Raw genomic sequence first — 20912 nt, 5'->3', positions numbered from 1 at the left:
AACATTTTACATTCAGTCAGAAACAGATTTGTTTTTATTACGTTTTGTTTGATTTATCACCTTTTCAAAACATCTTTAAAAATTCAGAAAACAATTAAAAAACAAAATCCATAGTTACTCCTTTGGCCTTTTAGATGCCACGCTCAGTTTAGGTTATCCATGTAAATGTAGGCCTTCATATTCACTCGAGTGAATCAACACAGGGCTACAAAAGCAACAACATAAAGTTATTATATGCTCTCCTATTTTATTTCGTTCTATCTTTCCTATCGTACCTTTAAATTACTTATACTATTTGACAACATAAGAATATTGCAAATTAAAAATGTTTCTCAACCCCCAGAAGAACATAAAATATTTTAATATTTGACAGGCAGAGAGTTTCAAATGTCTGCACCGTCTGCTTGAATTTCCTTCGGGATTTCTTTCTTTCTTTTACTTTGATGATCGTCCGCGGAAGAACTCGATTTATTTTTGTCCTGAGATTTTATTCTGAAAAATGTGACCGGAAGTGTGCTCAGTAACGGTTTTTAGGACTTGACGGTTGTGTTTTTTTTTTCTGTTCCCCGGGGCCACAGTGTTTTCAACGGGACTCAACTTACGATTCACTGGATTCGCTATGGCCGCTTGACCCAGGCTGAAATACTCCTTGTTCTGTTATTGTTTGTGAAAAGTTTTTTTAACGGATAAACTTTCGTCTATTGTAGTTTTTATGTCAAGATTTAAGGATGCAGCCCCCACCGAGAAAGGTGAGTTTTTTGACCGTCTCGTAGCCGTTGTTGCTAAGTTACTTGTCTGGAAACGTCCTCGACGAAGTGTTGCATATTTAATGGAAATGTACGTCTATTTTACTATTCGTTACACTTCCCACATTTGTTTTTAGTGTTTGCCCTCGAAGTTCTTTGTTGTTTCTCTAAAAAAAAAAAATAGCGGCTTCAGGAGGAAAACTTTTAACGGGAGAAAAAAAAGGTCCCATGTGCCTCAATTTGTGAAGGAGAATAGACCAGTGGCCAGTTCCCTCTCAAACGGGGGGACACCTTCAAAACTACAGGCGTCCAAAAAAAAAGTCACTCTATTTTTTTTTTTTATTATGTTACGAAAGAAGCATTGGAAACTAATGGGCACATCTTGAGGAAAATAGTGCGCCCACATTGCGACGTGTGAATCTGCGTCCAAAGTGATTCAGGCAAACGTTTGATTCCCCCTCTGCTCCATACACAAACCACGTTCTGCAAGGAAAGCGAATAAAATGCTTTTCCAGGGGTTTATTTATCCATGCCGATTTTTAAAGTGGACTTAAACTCCCTGTAAACGCGATAAATGAAGCTGTTTTCTTGCACGTTTGTTTGCCTGCAGCCTTGCAGCAGTAAATAGTCAGATTTTTTTGCATGGTCTTTGGTGTACTTTTCTCGTTCATGGATAAAAAGCCCGAAAGGAGGAGGAGGAGGAGGAGGGTGCAAGGGAGAAAAGATCAGTCCATGCCGTCTAAAGTGTACACAACATAGTTCGATGTAATAAAGTGCACAGATCTGTTTTTAGACGAGGTTTTAAAGCGTTCTTTAGTCTGCAGGTAATAAACGTGGAGAAAAAAAAAGTCCAATCTTGGCACAGGCTGGTTCGGTGCCGGAAAAAAATGTTCACGGGGGATCATATTTCAAAAACATGGCTCAGCAGCGTTTCTGTAGTACATTGAGGTGCTGGCAGGGCCGATTCAAGAGTCTGGTGGGGCCCTAGGCAGGCACCAATTGGGGGGGGGGGGGGGGGGGTACTCATTAAGTCTTTTAGTGTATTTAATGTATTCACTTCTGATATCACAACTTCTATAAAACACAACAATGAGCCAGGAGCTTAATTTTAGAGATGTAATAATGATGATAATCAGCCTGAATGCACTCTTTAGTTTATTATCCGTCAATAACACATGAGTCATCAGCTGCTGAATACAAGTCGATATTACAAAATGACATTTTTAACCTGCTTCATGTGCACTTTATTTTACATTTGTTGATGCATCTTCACTACTCTTCTAAGCGTTGCTTATCAATTTGTAAAAATCCCAACGTCCCTGTCACTCAGTGTGTGCACACACAAAGGTTGACCGGTGTGTCTAAAGTCCAGAAGGACTGAAACCTGAGCAGGATTTTAGTCTTTTTGAAGTGACAGTTAGTTAAAAGTTTGTCGTCCTGCTTCCTCTCATGTCTCGTACTGACTGCAGGCTCAGCTGAATCAACAGCGTGCTCCTTTTCCAGTCGTTTGGCGTCCGTATGGGAATTATCTTTAAACAGCACGAAGTGAAGGGACCCTCTTCGTGTTTCTGTTTGTGCTGAAGACAAGGAGACGGGACTGGTGTCTTTCTGTCTCACCCTTCAGTCTCTCCCCTCCTGACAGGTCCGGGTCACCCAGGAGCTGAAACACACTCACGCAGAGCAGATGAGCAGACTGCACGTCAAGCACCAGACAGAATGTGACCTCCTGGAGGACCTGAGGTGAGCGGCTCGGTGACACAGAGTACACCACACCATGAACTGGAGACTTGTTGGGTGTTTATGTAGCTTGTCAGTAAGCTGCTCAGTTATAATTATTCAGATTCATGTTGTGATATTTGAACTTGATTAGTGCCTCATCGCTGAACTGATCGTACACCTCATCCTGGCTGAAAGTGATTCTGAATTGACATAAACTCAGGACGTTAAACGCTGCAGTGAAGCTGGCTACAGTAAATGTAGACTGTTCACCATCCAAAGTCAAAATAATTTCACCTTCTGATGGATTTACTCGAGGGTGTTATTGAAGCTCCTTCGATACCGATGCATCGTGCAGCTCTCGCACTAATCGTGTTATCGCCATATTCTATTTTTATAAGCAATGAAAACAAACAAAAAATAAAATCTTTGCAAGTCTGGTCAAGAAACACGACAGGAAACAAAAAAAACCACATAGTGTTTTCTCTAAATAGGAGTATCACACCTCAAGTTGTAACACATCAGCTGTTAGGGTGAACTGTTTGTACCTGCTAACGCTCTCGGTCTGCGTCTGTACATGGAAGAGCTTGAAGGGTAACAATCATGTGTGACTGATCGGCAGGTCACATGGTCACACGGGCAGAGCCACGTCGAGCGTCATCAAACTTAAAAAACACTTTGCACTGCAGTCCTGACTTTGAACACGAGCTCCAGATAAACACCCTGTGTTTGCTGCGAAAGCTAATTTCAGCCTCTGCTCTGAAATGCCTCGATATGATTGGTTTAGCCGCATTGCTGATTAAAGTCCTTCTCCACATCTGTCTCTCAACCTTTTGATTATCTTCTAAGTACATGTTCTTTCGTGACCTGTCTTTTAAAGATAGTTTCGCCTCATTTCAAGAATATTTATCTGCCACTAAATCCAAAAGGTGAAGTGTGAAAGTCGTCCAGGTAAACATTGAGCTCCAGCTCTGTGATTAGCTGCTTTTTAAAGGTTTAGGAGCTAAAGGTTGTGGTTGTGTTTTCAGTCTTAGTTTTGGGTTGAGTTGACAGCCTCCTGGCTCCCCACTTCCTGTCTGTGGTTGGTGGCAGAGCTCTGAACCTTTCAAACAGCTGGAAGCTAAGGTCATAGAGAGCTGCCAGATGTTCCGAGCGCTTTGAATCGCTCGCCGTGGGAGGCTCGCTAACATTGGTCTGTTTGAAACAATGTCAAACTCGACGGGTATTGAATTTTGCGAGGGGGGGTCGCTTCTCCCTCGAGCCCCGACCAGAAATGATTCAGCAAACTGGAAGCTGCGTGCGCTCGTCAGCGAACGCAGCATTTGGGAAAAGGACAGGAAGTGAGTAATGGGGGGGCTTTGGAAGAGACGGAGCCTCGGAGCAGCGGTGAAGAGGAAGGGAGCGGGCGAGAGGAAGAGAGGGAAGCTCCCAGGAAGTTAGCCAGATTGTTTAGAGCAGGGTGGAGCATGGCAGTCGAGTCTCGACATGTTTAATGACTTAATGAGGATTTTGCTGCAGTCACATTTTTCCCAGGACACTGACCTCCCTTCTTTTCTTAGACTTTAGTGTAAATTCAACTGAAGTTATTGCTGCTTTACTTCCTGTTGTTGTAAATCAACCGTCAAACAGTGAAATACACAGAAACAAGATGCATCAGGATGCCCCGCATTCCTCAGCCCACATGTGAAGATTTACAGCTTCTGTAACCACTCCGACCTTCTGCAGTGATTTCTTTGTTCTTATTTTTTATCTACTTTCACATCCACCTTTGAGTCCCACATGCCTGACCAATACACACGATTCACATTTATATGATGAACATGCAACAAAAGGAAGTTCCTTTACTTCCCTTTTCCCCGAGCCGAGTTCTGCTGCTGTCCCCCCACTGTGACGGGCATCACTTTTTAAATGGTGTTTTCTGGCGTTTCATTTGCACACGTTCATCTTCGATGGCTCTCTGCTGCAGAAGGTTTGGAGTTCAAACACCTCTGATCTGTTTTATTAAAAAAGACTGGATGATTGTTTGTTCAGCGTGTTCTTCTACATGCATGTCAATATAAGACAACAAACACATTTATTAGAGACGTGCACATTATCCAACATATTTCAAATGAGGCCCCACGTCACTGATCTGTACTGCTGGAATAATAAATGACCTTTACTGTTTGTCTTTATGAGTGTATTGTTGATTATCTGACGATAATATGCTAACAGTCACTTTGTCTCTTTTTTTAGGACTTTCAGCCAAAAGAGGGCGGCTGTAGAGCGAGACTACGCCCAGGTGAGTAAATCTGTCATCTCTCACAGCGCCTCTGATGCTCGGTAACGCCATCACGGCTTTCCCTTGTCATTTACGCTGCTAAAAATACTCGCCATTTTTATGATTCTGTCCTCCCAACACACCATATGACAGCGGGGTTGAGGATGTGGCCTTAAGAAAGCTCTTTGTTCACATGTGGCCAGAAATCTCATAAACGGTTAGCAGCCGCAGAAACAAACACCACAACAGAGAGAGAAACAACTTCCACTCGTTATCCTCTGGCTCGCTGTCTCCTCGCCGTGCAGCTTCCTGGAGATGTCAGTCGTCCGTCTGAAAATCCGCTCTGTGCCTCTTTGGCTCTGTTCGGGTTTTGCAGCCGTGTGAGGAATGTCCAGCACCGCTGTGAAGAGTGGGGGCATGTCGGCAGGTCCGGCCTGTTTGCTCTCATGCGTCTGCTCCTGTTTCCATGAAGGTCTGAACTGAGCCAAACAGGATGGATCTGTTTCATCCCAGCAGCTGGGAGATAAAGTGACCACGCTGAGTCACCTTTATTTCAGGAGCAGAGCGTACTGCTCTTATGAAGATGTTGCCTCGGACTGTCTGCTAATTGCAATAATGCAATACTGTACTAGCAAGCAATGACCACATCCGATGTGTTCACTCTTATCTTCCAGACTCTGCCCTTCTGCCCTTCAGGTTTTTACACTTTCAAGGGTTCATATTGGATGTTAAATAAAGTCATGATGTGAACCATCCAACTGAAGCTTCTTCATCTCTCTCTCTCTCTTTGCCCTCTGCTGGTGAAGCAGAGTTTCAGCTGCTTTGGTCACAACACCAGACTTTACTGTACCGCTCTGAGAACAGGTCACAGGTCGAGGTGATGGTAGAGACGGGCATGATACGGGCAGAGGGGCGAGATTAAACTCACGACCTGTGCAGCGAGGACTCGGCCTCAGAATCTGATGTGTAATCTGAGCACAACAGCTTCATGTGTCGCAGAACTGCATGAGGTCCATGTCAGCCTGAAGTCTGCAGAGGATGAACTGTTAGCGACGTGTCCAACACAACGTGTCATGAAATATGTGGTTCCTTTTAGGATTATTTGTAAATCATTAAAGTCTGGATAAATTCAGACGATCTGTTGAAGAACTCAAGACTTCAGTGCTTTCATCACATCCTGAAGTTTGTCCGCTCAGCCTCTGTCACATTCACAGTGAAGTCCAGACACCACAGAGGCGTAAATATCACATCTGAGTCTGAGTCTGGATGCTGACGCCTCGAGACGCCACTTTACTAAAGCGGACTTCCTGAGCAGAAGAAACCCTGCTTACATTCAGAAAACGCCTCTGTTGGCTCGCTCAGCTGAAACGTACGACTGTGTGTGAGTGTGTGTGTGTGTGTGTGTGTGAGTGTGTGTGCAGACCGCTGTGGTTGAAAATCTCTGACACCTGTTTGTGCATTATTTATGTCTGCTTGACTCGCTCCATGTATTCATGTCAGCCTGCATAAAAAATGTATGATGTCTCAGATTAAGGAAAGAGGAGTACAAATACTACGCTGAACTCTGCGCGGGAGAGCGAGACAGACGAACTAACTTCTGATTGGCTGGATTGTCCGTTTCGGGCAGCTTGAACACGAGCGTAGTTTTTCGGCAGGTCTGTAAATCAACTTGAAGAAGTAAACAGTGGGACGGTCGGTATGCGGGTATTTGTTGTTTTGGACCGCGTTCAGGAGCGGCGAATATGAATCACCCCCTGACACATTAACTTTGCATGTATTTGAATGCAGCCAGACTTCAAAAATGAGTAGTCAAATAAAGCCATGTGTTTTTTGTTTTTTAGCGGATAGTCGAGGTCAGGCTGCACTGCAGGCGAGGCTTTGGAACCCGGTGCATGTGTGTTTCATTGGATATGCATGCCCAGCTTATACCAGTGTTTTAAGAGTCAGATTTGCTGCAGCTCCGCTCGTTCTAATTCGTCTCCGTCGTAACGTGTTGTGAGTTGTTATCTATTATCTATTGTCACAGTTGATATCTTGTGTGATCACATGTTTGTGGAGTCAGAAGCAGACACTGGATCATTAGATCATCTTCTGGTACCTGACACCTGAATGTTCATCTATGTTTTTTTTTTGTTTTTTTTAAAGATTTATTTTTGGCGTTTTTATGCCTTTATTGTAGAGGGAGGACAGTGGATAGAGTCGGAAAGGGGGAGAGAGAGTGGGGAGAGACATGCGGGAAATGGGCCACAGGCCGGACGCGAACCCGGGCCGCCCGCGTGCGAGGACTGAGCCTCAATACATGGGATCGCGCGCACTGCCGCTGCGCCACCGGCGACCCCATGTTCATCTATGTTTAAGGTTTAAATCCTGGGTCTTATTTTGAAAGGTGTCCTGTGTGTCTTACTGCTTTGGCTGAAAGTTGTGTGATGCGGCGCCCGCTGCCAATGGTTGAATCAAAGTGGGTCAGAGCGTCTCTGGAACACTTGGTTCCCTTTTGGTCACACCCGCTGCTTTCCTTTTTTTTCTTCTCTTTGCGCGTCTTTTCTCTTCACCTCTTCCACCTGCGAGCTGCTTCAGCCGTCAGCTGATTACTATTCAAATCACACCGTGTGGTTAAAATGTCCTCCTCTGTGCGGCTCTTCCTCCGCTGTCCCCACATCCCTCCTCCTCCTCCTCCCCTTGTTCCCATCGCAGTATTCAGGCGTGTCCGCTCGGCTCGCTCAGTTGGCGATCCTCTCTCTCTCAGAGCCTACAATGGTCGGGTTTGTAGCCGCTCTGAAACTTTGGCACTAAGCTCACCGAGACCAGCGAGTTCAGAGCTCGTCTCTCCAAAGTGCACAGAGGCAGGAGAGATGGACTGATTTCATTAACGGCCGTTTGATTTGATTTTTAGCTCAAAGTTACAAAAAGATGAGACATGATGGTGAACAGCCAGCTTGTTAAACTACATGTAGCATATATCCATATATATACATATATATATATATATATATATATATATATATATATATATATATATATATCCATGTATTACAGCCTTTTGCACTAAAACCATGTGAAGAATTGCTTTATAGGATTTATCACCACAGAAAACTCAGAGCAGACTCGACCTTTAAAACGTGTGATGCTGTGGAACCTGTGGGTGTTCACACAGATGTTTCATATAAACAACATTTGCAGTTACAGTACATGCAATGATGACATCAGCACGACTCGAGCAGAGGTCATCAGCCTGATGGAGACGTGTGGGTGAAACGAGGTCACACATTCTTCAGGAGCTACGGTGTGTTTCTAACGGGAGCTCTGGTATGTGTCTCCTCACTCGTCACGTGTGGAGAAAAAAAAACAGTTTGGCAATACCTGAAAGTCTCCCTGTCAGTAACGATCGGAGGGAACATTTTAAGTTGGTTTTGAAAGAAGAAGAAGAAGTTAATATGGCAGTCGTGAGCTGCAGCCGAGGAGTGACATCACAACGCAGAAAATAACACTGAAACGACACTGGAACGTTCAGCCTGGGAACATGTATGAAACACGTATGAAACATGTCACTGGGATCACAACCATCGAGGTGGTTAACCTCAGAATGACTTCACCTGCGTACTGCCCCGCCCCCTACTACATCCTCCCACTGAGTATGACAACACCGACTTCATGCAGTCATTTTTTAATCTTAAATGGTTCGACATGTACGTCACTCGTGTGAAGGTGTTAAACGTTCATCACACGCCGCACGCCGCGTGGTGAAATATCCTTCCAACTTAAAGCCAAACATCCTGTCTTCAGGTCCAGAGCTCTCCTACATTCAGTATAAACTCAACAGCTATGAGGACCATTATTAAGCTCCAACAACCTTTGAATTGACATTTTTTTAAAGTAAACATTGGAACCCAATCAAAATCATGTTATACATAATACATAAGTAAAAAGGTGCTTCAGCTTGCTGAGTTTTATTTCAGATAAAACGATGACTCTGCAGCACTACTTTAAAACTACCAGACATTCATGTGTGACCACAAACACCCAAGAAATCATCCTCACAGTTTATTATTTTTAAAGGTCTTCAAAGGATACCCTCGGTCAAAGGTAGAGAATCTGATCTTGACTATGGAGGGAAGCTGGTCCAAATATTCACATTGATCTGCATTGAAATCAGCTAATCTTTAAAAAAGATGAAAAGGTTCTTGCAGCGCTGACATCAGAGAGACTTGACTCTACGTTTGGAGTTGATCTCGTCTCATAAGTCTTGAACCCTGATGAAGAGAAGATGTTGTTTTGTTCTGCTCCTTCTGTCTCGTCACGCTCTGGCTGCTCGCTGGTTTATGGGACGAGGTCAGAAAGGGGCGGCGTCCTCGGCGCTTGTCCTGTGTGAAGACGAGATGTCGGTGTCAGAGGTGAAAGGTCATCCCTGTTTTTGTGTCTCCTCTTCAAGGCTCTCCAGAAGCTGGCGAACCAGTATCTGAAGCGAGAGTGGCCCGACAGTCCTCCAGGCGAACAAACGGATCAGAGGTAACAACATCCAATCAGGGAGCCGCTCACGTGTAAAGTTACTGTCTCTTGTTTAATGAAGGGACAGCCTCACTTCACTTCTTCTGTTCTTCTGAGACAGCTGAAATGAATTCCTCCGTTGTGTGTTTGTTCTGTTCAGGAACATGTACTGTGTATGGAAGGATTATTTAGAGGGTACGGTCCAGGTCACGCAGTCCAGAATCAGCGCCTGTGATAACTACAAAGTCCAAGTCGCTGATCCGGCTAAGACGGTCCGACTTCAGAAGGAGCAGCAGCTGAGGAAGGTAAGGCCCCTGAAGGCAACACATGCCGTACCATCACACTGAAAGAGCGAAGAGAGGAACGCAACATTCATCACGTGCACGGAGATCGCCCGGGGTGCTTGAATACAATCTGTGGTCGTGTCACGTCACGCCGGGCTCACGCTAAATTTGACCAAATATTTCCTGTTGCATTCTCACATCGCCTTCACATTAAAAATACTCGATGTGGCTCGAAGGGAAAACTTTGGGTTATGTTGAAGTGAAAAAACAGTTCAGGAAGTTTTCAGGAGTCTAAATCAAGAACTCATGAATGTTTTTGTTTCAGTTGCATCCATCAAACATTCAAACATCAGGAGTTACTTAGACAAAGAGATGGATGACTCTTCAGTCTCCTGGTAACCCAGCAGAGTGATTGAGTGTCTTCTCCGCACAGAGCGTCGCACATTTATTTTCTTTCTGGTCAACGCTGACTGAATCATGTTCGAGAGAGAGAGAGAGAGAGACAGAGAGAGAGAGAGACAGAGAGGGAGAGACAGAGAGAGAGACAGAGAGAGACAGAGAGAGAGAGACAGACAGAGAGAGAGAGAGATAGAGAGGGAGAGAGGGAGGGAGAGAGAGAGACAGACAGACAGAGAGAGAGAAGAACATACAGACAGAGAGAGAGAGAGGGAGGGAGAGAGAGAGACAGACAGACAGACAGAGAGAGAGAAGGACATACAGACAGAGAGAGAGAGAGAGAGACATACAGAGAGAGAGAGAGAGACATACAGACAGAGAGAGAGAGACATACAGACAGAGAGAGAGAGAGACATACAGACAGAGAGAGAGAGACATACAGACAGACAGAGAGAGAGAGAGACATACAGACAGAGAGAGAGAGAGACATACATACAGACAGAGAGAGAGAGACATACAGACAGAGAAAGAGAGAGAGACATACAGACAGAGAGAGAGAGAGAGACATACAGACAGAGAGAGAGACATACAGACAGAGAGAGAGGGAGGGAGAGAGAGAGACAGACAGACAGAGAGAGAGAGACATACAGACAGAGAGAGAGAGACATACAGACAGAGAGAGAGAGAGAGACATACAGACAGAGAGAGAGACATACAGACAGAGAGAGAGGGAGGGAGAGAGAGAGACATACAGACAGAGAGAGAGAGACATACAGACAGAGAGAGAGAGAGACATACAGACAGAGAGAGAGAGAGAGACAGAGCTCTCATGTCGTGTTTTAGCTTCCTCTACAAACTGAGCTTTTTAAATGATGTATTTTTAAACGTGACATTTCCACCACAGATAAAAGATTTGAATGTCCATTTATACGTTTTGAAAGTATCCATTTATAAAATCTGTATTTGCTTGTTGTTGAACATAAACGTAACGTGTGTGCAGTGCACGTAGATTCTTTCAAATCCCTTCACGTTTGATAGCAGACCACCTCGCCCTCTGGTCTCTGCACAGCAGCTTCCAGAAAGAACCGAGAGTTAACAACCCGTGTGTAAAAGGTGTAATAAACAGACGTCACAGCTGGCGTTCTTATCATTAATGATTCCTGTCAGTGACTGACCCGAGGTTCATCAGGAGGAAGTCTGAGTGTACCTTTCTGTAAAGTACCCAGCGCTGCTCTCTGCTGCTGCGTATAATGCTGCTCTTGTTTTCTACATGTCGTTATGACACAAATAAGCTCCCTCATGATTTCTGCAGGTAAGTTGAAATGAGTTTTAAAGGATGTATTTGTCAGGAGGTGTTTACATAAATGCAAACCACGCTCTTGTTTGCGTCTCTTCCACACACGCGCGCCCTCAGTGTATCGATCAGCTGGTGGTGGTTCAGGCCGAGCTGCAGGATTCGGTGAAGGAGCTGACCAAGAGCAGGAAGAAGTACCAGGAGGCCGAGACGATGGCGCAGGCAGTCCGAGAGAAGACGGAGCTGGAAGCCAAGTATGAAGCAGACTCATCAAACATCTGTCAGATATGATGCCGTTTATGGCACTGAAATGCAAACTTGTCTATTGGCAGCTGATTGGTTTGATCTTTGAACATAGTTTACTTCAGTAACACAGATTATCAGTTAATCTAATTTAACATTAATCGTGAACCGTCTGTGAGACTTTTCACCTCCTCCAGAGAATAACGCATCAGCCGCCGCCGCCGCCGCCAACCAGCGAGAACACGAAGACATTTGCATAATGTAATTATTTTAAACAGGAAGTATTCCCACAGTAGGACCTGGTTTTGAATGCATCTCCTTTGTTTGAGAGTTTGACACTACAGGACACTGATGCTGTTGTGTTTGAAACTGTTGGTTAGACCAGAGAAGCATTTCAGATTCAATAATTCCCATTATTTTTTTTAACTTAAAATTCCATTGATAAGTTATTTAAAAATCCCCCAAATGAAGAATTTGAAACACTTGAAAGTTCTCCTTTGGTTGACATTTTTATATTCAGTCTTAAAATAGTTTTAGTTTTTCCCCTCGGAAAAAAATCTGTCTCCATTTTTAGTGTTTGTGCAGTAAAAGCTTTTCACTTCACACTTGTGTAAACTGCGAACGACGCCAGCTCGTGTGTTTTAGACTAGTTGTGATGTCATTTCCTGCTCATGTGTTGTCGTCTTAAAAGGAGCTTTAAGGTGAACACACGGAAACTTTCCCCCCTCTTCCCGAAACAGTGTTTCAGGCTTGAACTCTGCACATTCATCGTCTCTCATAGTGAGGCGCTCACATCCGAGAGAAACCAAAACAAGCTGAACACATTCTGAGCTGAAGGAAATCTTTCTTCAAACAACTTTCAGCCCAACAAACGCTTCATATTCAACTCTCTGTGTCGTCCTGGCGCGACAGGAGCAGCTGGCACGCTGACACTCGGCACATTGCAGACATTTTTCTGCACTCCAGCGCGCTTTGTTCTGGAGTTCAGCCGCTGCTCTGTGAAGTGTCAGAAAGGCCTCAGCTGGATCGGCACAAACACCTCGACGACACACAGACGACTTTGAACTCCTGCAGAGTGAAATCAAACGGTGACTCACTGAGTTGTGAGGGTGAAAACATCGGCTTTACCAAAGGTTTTCATCAATTACTTTACAGCTCATCTGTTTGTGCTGTACGCTGTCATTTCCCTCATTTCATCAGTACATGTACATGCATATGAGGAAGCAGGTTACACAGAGAAACTCTGACCTCCACATGCACTGTACATGTCTGCTGGCTCCACACAGAAGGTTAAATCATCAGATTCCTCCGTCACACCTTCCTTTGAACGCATCGCTTTCTTCATTTTTTTTGTCATTTGTTGCTCTTTTTTTTATTTCAATGTGAAGGTTTCTGACTTTTACAGTCATTTGTTCAGATTCTTCAACATGTTTGTTGGCAGCCAAGGTTCAAGTCTGACCTTTGGCTCTAAGACTATTCCTCTCATTAAAGGATAAAACCCCCAAATCAGTCTTTAAAAAATCCAGAAGGCCTTTTGTTCAGGAGTGTGAGCGAACATCACGGACCCGAAAAAAACAAACACATTCTGATTAAATGCAAAACTACATTTAGAATAAAGGTAACAAATACATGTTTGTGTTCGAAGCCAATCCACGTCAGATAATGGCCTTCATCTTTATTTTGTTGTGCTCAGGTCGAAGCTGAGTCTCTTCCAGTCCAGGTCCAGTCTCCAGAGGGCGAGTGTGAAGGTATGACATCACAACATCCAATAAACTGCTCGCTCTTTGGAGTCGTTTCTGTGCCACACTCAACAATCTGAACGTTGCCGTTCCAGCTGAAAGCCAAGAGGAGCGAGTGTAACTCCAAATCCACACACGCCAGAAACGACTACCTGCTAACGCTAGCAGCCGCTAACGCTCACCAGCAGCGCTACTACGACACCGACCTGATGGACTGCATCAAGGTGAGACCCGGGCGCCCGCTGTGAATGTGTAAGCTGATGATCGGAGGAGCACTCGTAGCGTAATCGTCTACTTTGTGTTTGGACCCGCAGGTGTTGGACGGCAGAATCTACGAGCAGGTAAAAGATTACCTGGTGTCACTGTGTCAGACGGAGCTGGAAACGTACCAGGCGGTCCACAACACCTTCAACCAGATCCTCAGCAGCTCCAACGGAGTGAGTCGGAAAAACCCTCCCGCTCAACCACCATGAAACGACTTCTGATGAAAGACCAGGATGTAAAAACTCTTCACGTGTGTTTCCATCCTGTAGGTGACTGAGGAGTTTCACCAGCAGCTGTTCGTACAGAGGAACCTCATGTTTCAGCCGGCGCCGCACTTCATGTACCAGCCCATCGACTCTGACACGGTTCGTCCTGACATGTGAACAGCCTTCACCTCCTTTTTATTTTCTCTGCTCTCTCTTTCTGTCTGTTCCCCAGACCCCAGACATGACGGTCGATTCAAAGACGATACCTTTAGGTCTCAGCTTGTCACCACGTCCAACATAAACTGACTCAGCTGTGTGAGACACGAACACTCGAAACGCTAATATAGACGTGAACGCACGGCAGGTTCAGCTTCAGGGGGAATTATTTGTACCCTGTTTTAATGCCATAAAGAATAACTTAAATAAAGTAAATTAAATATACACCTTTTATAAAACCAGCTCATTCTCCTCATCCTGTTTTTAGCTCTACCTGTTTATCAAGAGACACTTCCTGTTACAGTTTATAACAAAAACAAACCTGCTGACGTGAAGTCATTCCTTGAGCAAAAAGAAGCGCTGTCGTTTATTTCACTGTTTTGCAAAAAGATCTCTCTGTCGTAAAACAAACATGAGGCTTTTAAGTCTCCCCCTCGAACACAACCTGCTTTTGTTATCGATATTTCCAAACAGCAGTTGCATAATTGCATCACACAGGACGGGACGACTGTATTTAGCCGTGTTGATGTTTAGTCCCGCCCCCTGGATTTCACACACCTGCTCATGAAGCCCACACTGTCTCATGGACTGGAATCTATTTCTGCTCAGTTTCCTCCGGTCATGGTCGTTTCATCACATTTCTGCCCTCTCATAAATGTCACCTATATTTGATCATCCTCCCATAAAGACCAGCCTGCTGCCTAAATCCGGCTGTGGTTAAATGGAGGCTTCTGTACGGGAATGTAATGCACTGCTGTCAGTGTCACACATACGTCTCTCTTAGCCACGCTCGTCTGTTGGCCCACTCCGCCGGTCCTCCTCTGCTCCGGTCCTCCGCTCCACCGGACAACACTGCACAATTTGTTCAAACTGCAAACGCTGGCGTTGTTTTCATTGGAAGTCAAACAAGCAGCAGCCTGTTCCTAAAGAAAACATTAGTGGTGGAGAGCCCCCCCCCCCTCCCCCTCGCCCTCCTGCCCCCCCTCCCACCCCCCATACCTCTCGCCCCAGACGGAGGGATCCGGTGAGGAATAGAGCTGAACTGTGAGGGAGGGGCAGGAGGTGGGCCGGGCCCTGTGAACGGCCCAGCTGTGAAAAGGAGGCATTGTGAGTGGGCCTCACCAGAGTGCACTGACCCTCCCCGCCCCACACACACACACACACACACACACACACACGGCTGTTGTCATGTGGAAACATCTGAACTAAAAACGTAATAAAAATGAAATTAGATTAAGAGAGGAGTCCTCCCTTCTGATTGAACTGGGATCCAGCTGTGTGACGAGCTCTGCGTGTACCATCAGTATGATTCCTTCTCTTAGAATAACAGTTTAGCTAAAAGCATGAAAACACTTGATAATTTATACATTGATTTTCTAACACTGTCTTACATTTTGGACGATGGTTAAATGCTTCCATGCAAACCGGAAGAATCCGACTCCGAATGGATGCTGAGACGCTCCAGTGTGTGTTTGTTGTTTTACGTAAAGAGGAAGTTGCCACATCAGCCTGACAGAAAGGGTAAACATGACTCCCCCTGGTAGCTTCTTTCACAGGACTTTTAGCAAAACCACAAGATCCTCTTAAAGCTTGGGCAAGAATTTGTTTTGGAAACCTTCTAGAAAGATTGTGTTGTATTTCTAGAAGAAGTCATTTCGTTTAGAATCAGACAAACTCGATTAAAAACAGGAAGTACTCTGTGTCTTCCATTGAAGAGAGTTTGATTTAAAGGTTTGTTTTCTCTCTCTCTCTCTCTCTCTCTCTCTCTCTCTCTCTCTCTCTCTCCATCTCTCTATCTCTCTCTATCTCTCTCGCTGTGTCTCTCTCTCTCTCCGTCTCTCTATCCCTCTCTCGCTCTCTGTCTCTCTCTGTGTCGCTGTCTCTCTCTCTCTGTGTCTCTGTCTCTCTCTCTCTCTCTCACTCACTCACTCTCTCTGTCTCTCTCTCCCTCTCTCGCTCTCTCTCTCTCTCTCTCTCTCTCTCTCTGTCTCTCTCTCTCTCCTGTGTGTTTTCAGGTGTTGCAGTTGGAGAAAGAGAATGGAACGGCAGAGGAGCACAGTCTGGATAAAGAGGCGAGGAAATGGGCGAGCCGCGTGGCCCGAGAATACAAGAGCATCATCCACACTCAGAGGGTGAGATCCTGATTCTGCTCACGGAGAGATCCAGAAGGCAGGCCTGAGATACACAGCTCACATGTGCACAAAGGAAAAGAGATATACTTATACACACACACCATGCAACATCTGCAGCCTGAGGAAGAAGGTCTCGTTTTAACCAGAGATATTCTTAAGAGCATGATGAACACGACTCTGATCAGTACTGTGATCACTGGGACAGGATGCATCACAGCGCTTCTCTGAAGGCGACATAGAGTTCAACGAGCTGTTTATATCTTTGTCGACTGGAATTTGACCTTTAACCTGAAGAAATGATGAAGGTTGACAGGTTGATGATGACAAAGCAGGAGATGATAAAATCATTGTGTCAGGTTCAATATGATAAGAGTTTATTTATCTGTTACTGACATCCACCTCTCTTCCTGGTTTATTGTGAAAGACGCATCGGGAAGTTATTCCCAAACTGACAGTGACGTTTTTTCCAGGATCTGTTTCCATGAAGCAGGAAATGAGTCACTGCGTCTCCGCTGAAGCTCAATCAAATGTCTTTGATTAGGGGGATGACTGAGTCGGGATCTTTTTATACCACTTCATCTGTCTGTGTCGTGTTTCCAGGCTCTGGAGGAATACGGGACGCAGGATTCCTCAGAGCAGAACAACGGCGAGATGGAGACCAAGATGGAGGTGGCCAGGCAGAGTCTGAGGAGGGCAGAGGTAAACTGTGTGTGTGTGTGTGTGTGTGTGTGTGTGTGTGTGTGTGTGTGTGTGTGTGTGTGTGTGTGTGTGTGTGTGTGTGTGTGTGTGTGTGTGTGTGTGTGTGTGTGTGTGTGTGTGTGTGTGTGTGTGTGTGTGTGTGTGTGTGTGTGTTATTGAGTAAGAAATGGGCTCCTCTGTTTTCTCAATCAGGGTCATGTTACTAAAAGTGGCCCCAGTGCTCCACCTGCTGGTTTACTGAGGAAGTTTCTGTCACAGTGCTGCAGTCAAACTTTAACAATAGACTCATCAATACATCTTAAAGGAGTCACTCTGCTGCACACACAGTGTGTTTCTGGATTAGTGTTACTCTCACATGTATGTGTAAGTGACACTTTGTTTTTTGGGGTTTATTCTGTTGGACCGGTCCTGCAGGTTAACGGGAGCTGAAGCGGGTCAGCAGCAGTTTAAAATCTTTGACTCTCAAAGTAACATAATAACAGAACATGTGACGTCATCAGACGGGCTTCTTTGTTCGTACTGGTGTCTGTTTAAGGATCTTTTATTTATACGACATCAAAAGAGCGTCATGAACATCATCATGTTTGCAGCATGTGTCCCGTGTGAACCGCAGCTGTGATTCAGCACGAACCAACATCATGACTGAGTCAGATCTACAGACCAGCCAAAACAAATCAGTGCAAAGAGAGAAAATGCACCAAGCTGCTTTTTAGTAAAAGCACAGTTTTACACGTTAGACCTTAATCCAAAACTCTTTCCAGAAAAAACTATTGGTGTCATCTCTTAAAGTCTCCACTCGTGTGTTGTCCAGATTATTTCGATATGAGAGCGTCGGTTTGGCCTTCTCTTCCACCGAACGTCACCGACCTGCTGGAGTGGAATATGTGCGTCTTCACGACTCGACCTTCTGATTGGCTCGTTCTGAAAGTCCCTCGAGTTTGAACTCAGGGAAACAGCATTTTCCAGCAAAAAAGATTTTAGATCTTCCCTCTCTTGTAGACTTCAGATGTTTGTTGTTTTCAGTCGGTGCTTTTTGTGATGGTTTGTTGTTTTTGTTTGTTTTATCGTGCGTGTAAATGTTTTGGAAATGACAGATGAGCAAAGCTTTTGAATTGTTACTTTTCGTTCGATGCCAGACGGTGAAAGTGAAAGCAGAGGCCCGTCTGGATTTGCTGCGGCAGGCAGGTGTCGCCGTGGAAACGTGGCTGAAGAGCGCCATGAACCAGGTGATGGAGGAGCTGGAGAACGAGCGCTGGAACAACCTCAATACCCATGATCCTTCACTCTCTGTAAGGCCAACAAAGCACTCATAAGTATTCTAAGATGAGCGTGCAGGTGATGAACGAGCGCTGCTTTATCTAAGGAGGCTTTTATTTCCTGTGTGTCGTGTCGACGCAGGGAACGGCAGATCTGGAGCGAGAGGACGAGGAGGAGATGGAGGACAGTGGAGAAGTGTTGGACGACAGCAGCTCCAGCCCGTCCAGCACCTTAAAGAACTATCCCCTCACCTGCAAAGTCCTCTACTCCTACAAGGTACGGACAGAACACCAGCTAATGCTAAACGTGTCTGATGCTGTCCAAAAAACTTCCACCTGAACTGTTACCTCGTCTGCAGGCGTCTCAGCCGGATGAGCTCACCATCGAGGAGCAGGAAATCCTCGAGGTTATCGATGATGGAGACATGGAGGACTGGGTCAAGGTACGTTTGAATGGCGTTCCGTTTGTAGCTAAAGATTTCAGTGTTTTTAACAGAACTGGAGTTTTTTTTTAAGGCTTCCTTTGTTGTTGGGAGTCGGTTTATATTTTTCTGCGTCTGCAGGCCAGAAACCGCAGCGGACAGGTCGGCTACGTCCCAGAGAAATACTTGCAGCTGCCTTCGTCCAACAGCTTGCTGAGCATGCTGCAGGCTCTGGCCGCGCTGGACGCTCGATCCCACTCCTCCAGCAACTCCACTGAACCCGAAACTGAAATACCAACCAGCTCGGTCAACGGAGACTCCAGTGGTGAGGGATGCCTCCTGTACAGAAACGGAGCCACTGTTTGAAGCGTGGTCGACCCCGAACTCATCGAGCTGTCCTTTTTTTGCTGTTGCAGTGTCGTTTGCGAAGGCGCTGTACGACTACGCGGGACAAACGGAAGACGAGCTGTCGTTTCCAGAAGGAGCCATCATCCGCATCCTGAGCAGAGAGACCCACGAGGACGACGGCTTCTGGGAAGGAGAGTTCAACGGCGTCGTGGGCGTCTTTCCCGCCGTGCTGGTGGAGGATCTGACTGGCGGCAGCGAGAACGGAGACGGACAGAGAGACGGCAGTGCACAGGTGTGTTACAGGACAAACATCTGGAGAGGACACGAATGTGAAATTCACACAGAACTTAAATAAGAACTGGATCTTTGCAGAGAAACGACACTGACGAATCAGCAGCTTAACACATTTAACCCTTTGTTTTCCAGGCGTCCCCCTCACCTCTGGCTCAGAGCGATCGATCCCCTCGTAGTCCCTTCCAGCCGGGGCCCCTCCACAGCAGCCCCCTTCAAACGCCCACCATGTCCTCTCCTCAGTCGAGTCCCTGCAGCGCCACGGCCTCTCCTATTGGTCGACCTCCCTCCTATCACAACGGACATCACAGGCCGCCACCGGCGCCACACAAAAGCCCCTTTCAGAGTAAGATTGACTTTTCTTTCCTGCCTCAGAGTACGAGTAAAGTAGAACCGATGCTCACCCGTGTCCACTTCTCTCCTCAGGCCCGGCTCAAGGCTCCCCTCAACCTCCAAAATACCCGGAGAGCGGCGCCGGCACCATTCGACCCGTGAGTTCACATCCGCCGTTTTAACTTTCACACACAAAAAAAAAAAAACCTTCACATGTTAGTCAGTATTCATATTGAAGCACAGTGGTGGATGTTTGCAGGTCCGTGCTGCTCCTCCGCCCCCGAAGCAGCACCCGCGCGGGCAGGTGAAGCGGAGGGAGGAGGTGGAGATCACGCTGGTGTGAAGGCGATGAAGAAGGAGGCTCTGTCTGAACCAGCTGGGACTCTTAACGGACTCCTAAAGGAAACCTGAGAAACCTTAAACCCCCCGAAGACACGAGGCGGCGTGGACACTTGGTCCTCCTGTCTTTTCACTGAGCACCTCCCAGGGTCAGTGTGCTGTGGAGCAACGACGTGCCTTTCTCTTTCCTGTCCTCCTTTAATCCCCTCTCATGTTCAGTTTTTATTCACTCTCCCTTTACCGCCGTAGCTCTGATATTTGGTCTGTTTTAAAGCTACACATCCTGTGCTCCGCCTCTTTAACCTAATCGAATTCACCGAGTGCAGTATATATACACATACACATATAATGTATGTATAAACACCCCGGCTTCTCACAATCCAAAGAGATTAAATCAGTGTTTAGTTACGGCGCTCCAAATCTTAATAAGAAGTAACACAAAGCAGAGCAGGAAGTCTCCATGGAAGTCAATGATCAAATTACTCTGTTGGCTTGGTATTAAAGGCAGCGTTGGTAATTTTCTGAAAGTAGCGTTCTCTCAGCGCCCCGTCTGAGAATGAGCCCGAGGCTGTGATTGGTTGATCAGGTTGGCACCTCGTGGCAGACATTGGTTGAAGTTTTTACAGGCTTACAAACTGATACAGAGGATGGATTTACTTTGATCCTTTTTCAGAGAACACAGGTTTTTCATTTCTGTCAGGACCTAAAGACAATTTCAACCAACATCTGCAGAAGTGTTTCTGAATGACCAACCCTGCCTTCAAAGTGTCACAGTTGTTTCAGCTGCTAAAGTTATCTAACTTCATATTCACCAGCGGATATTAATCTGCTCAACAGATTAAATGATCTTTAACTGAAACTGACTGGTACAGCTTCACTGATTGGTCAGAGATCAACGCCTCGTATCCCGAGTCATCCAGGTCTCCACCCGATCATCGCCACATAAATACTAATGATTTTTAATATCACGACATCACCTCCTGAGCTGATTGGATTTCTTCTATGCAACGACGTCACACTGTGCCGGTGCTCACACGTCACGTTGGGAACACGTCACGTTGGGAACACGTCACGTTGGGAACACGTAGATTCAACATAAACCAAAAGTCTTCCATCAAAAAAACCCAACTAACCCGAGCAGGGGCGAGGCTGGACCTCCCCTCGAAACACTCGTAACCGCACACGGTTACACTAACAAGGGAAAAGTGGCAATTATAGTTGTTATGTCAGTAGGGAGAATCTC

At 45.8% G+C, this 20912-nt stretch overlaps 1 protein-coding gene across 1 annotated transcript; it reads left to right on the top strand.

The window, feature by feature from the left end:
* The first annotated feature begins 509 nt into the window (after positions 1-509).
* Positions 510-20637, top strand: LOC306831324 (F-BAR and double SH3 domains protein 2-like). Its single transcript, XM_079355361.1, has 20 exons — positions 510-749; positions 2389-2486; positions 4698-4743; positions 9152-9228; positions 9368-9512; positions 11302-11435; positions 13118-13172; positions 13259-13387; positions 13478-13600; positions 13697-13792; positions 15865-15981; positions 16582-16680; positions 17817-17969; positions 18079-18213; positions 18296-18379; positions 18500-18683; positions 18775-18998; positions 19133-19343; positions 19424-19488; positions 19590-20637. The coding sequence occupies exons 1-20, from the start codon at positions 729-731 to the stop codon at positions 19671-19673; spliced, it is 2280 nt and encodes a 759-aa protein (XP_079211487.1). The 5' UTR covers positions 510-728; the 3' UTR covers positions 19674-20637.
* Positions 20638-20912: the final 275 nt, after the last annotated feature.

Source organism: Symphodus melops (genome assembly GCF_947650265.1).
Source record: "Symphodus melops genome assembly, chromosome: 11".
Taxonomy (NCBI): Eukaryota; Metazoa; Chordata; class Actinopteri; order Labriformes; family Labridae; genus Symphodus; species Symphodus melops.
This window is presented reverse-complemented; position numbering and strand designations above follow the sequence as displayed.

Coding starts and splice junctions, on each gene's coding strand:
- LOC306831324 (XM_079355361.1), top strand. CDS start 729: ATGCAGCCCCCACCGAGAAAG. Junction 4,744..9,151: donor TAGAGCGAGACTACGCCCAG/GTGAGTAAATCT, acceptor CTCCTCTTCAAG/GCTCTCCAGAAGCTGGCGAA. Junction 18,999..19,132: donor AGAGAGACGGCAGTGCACAG/GTGTGTTACAGG, acceptor TTTGTTTTCCAG/GCGTCCCCCTCACCTCTGGC.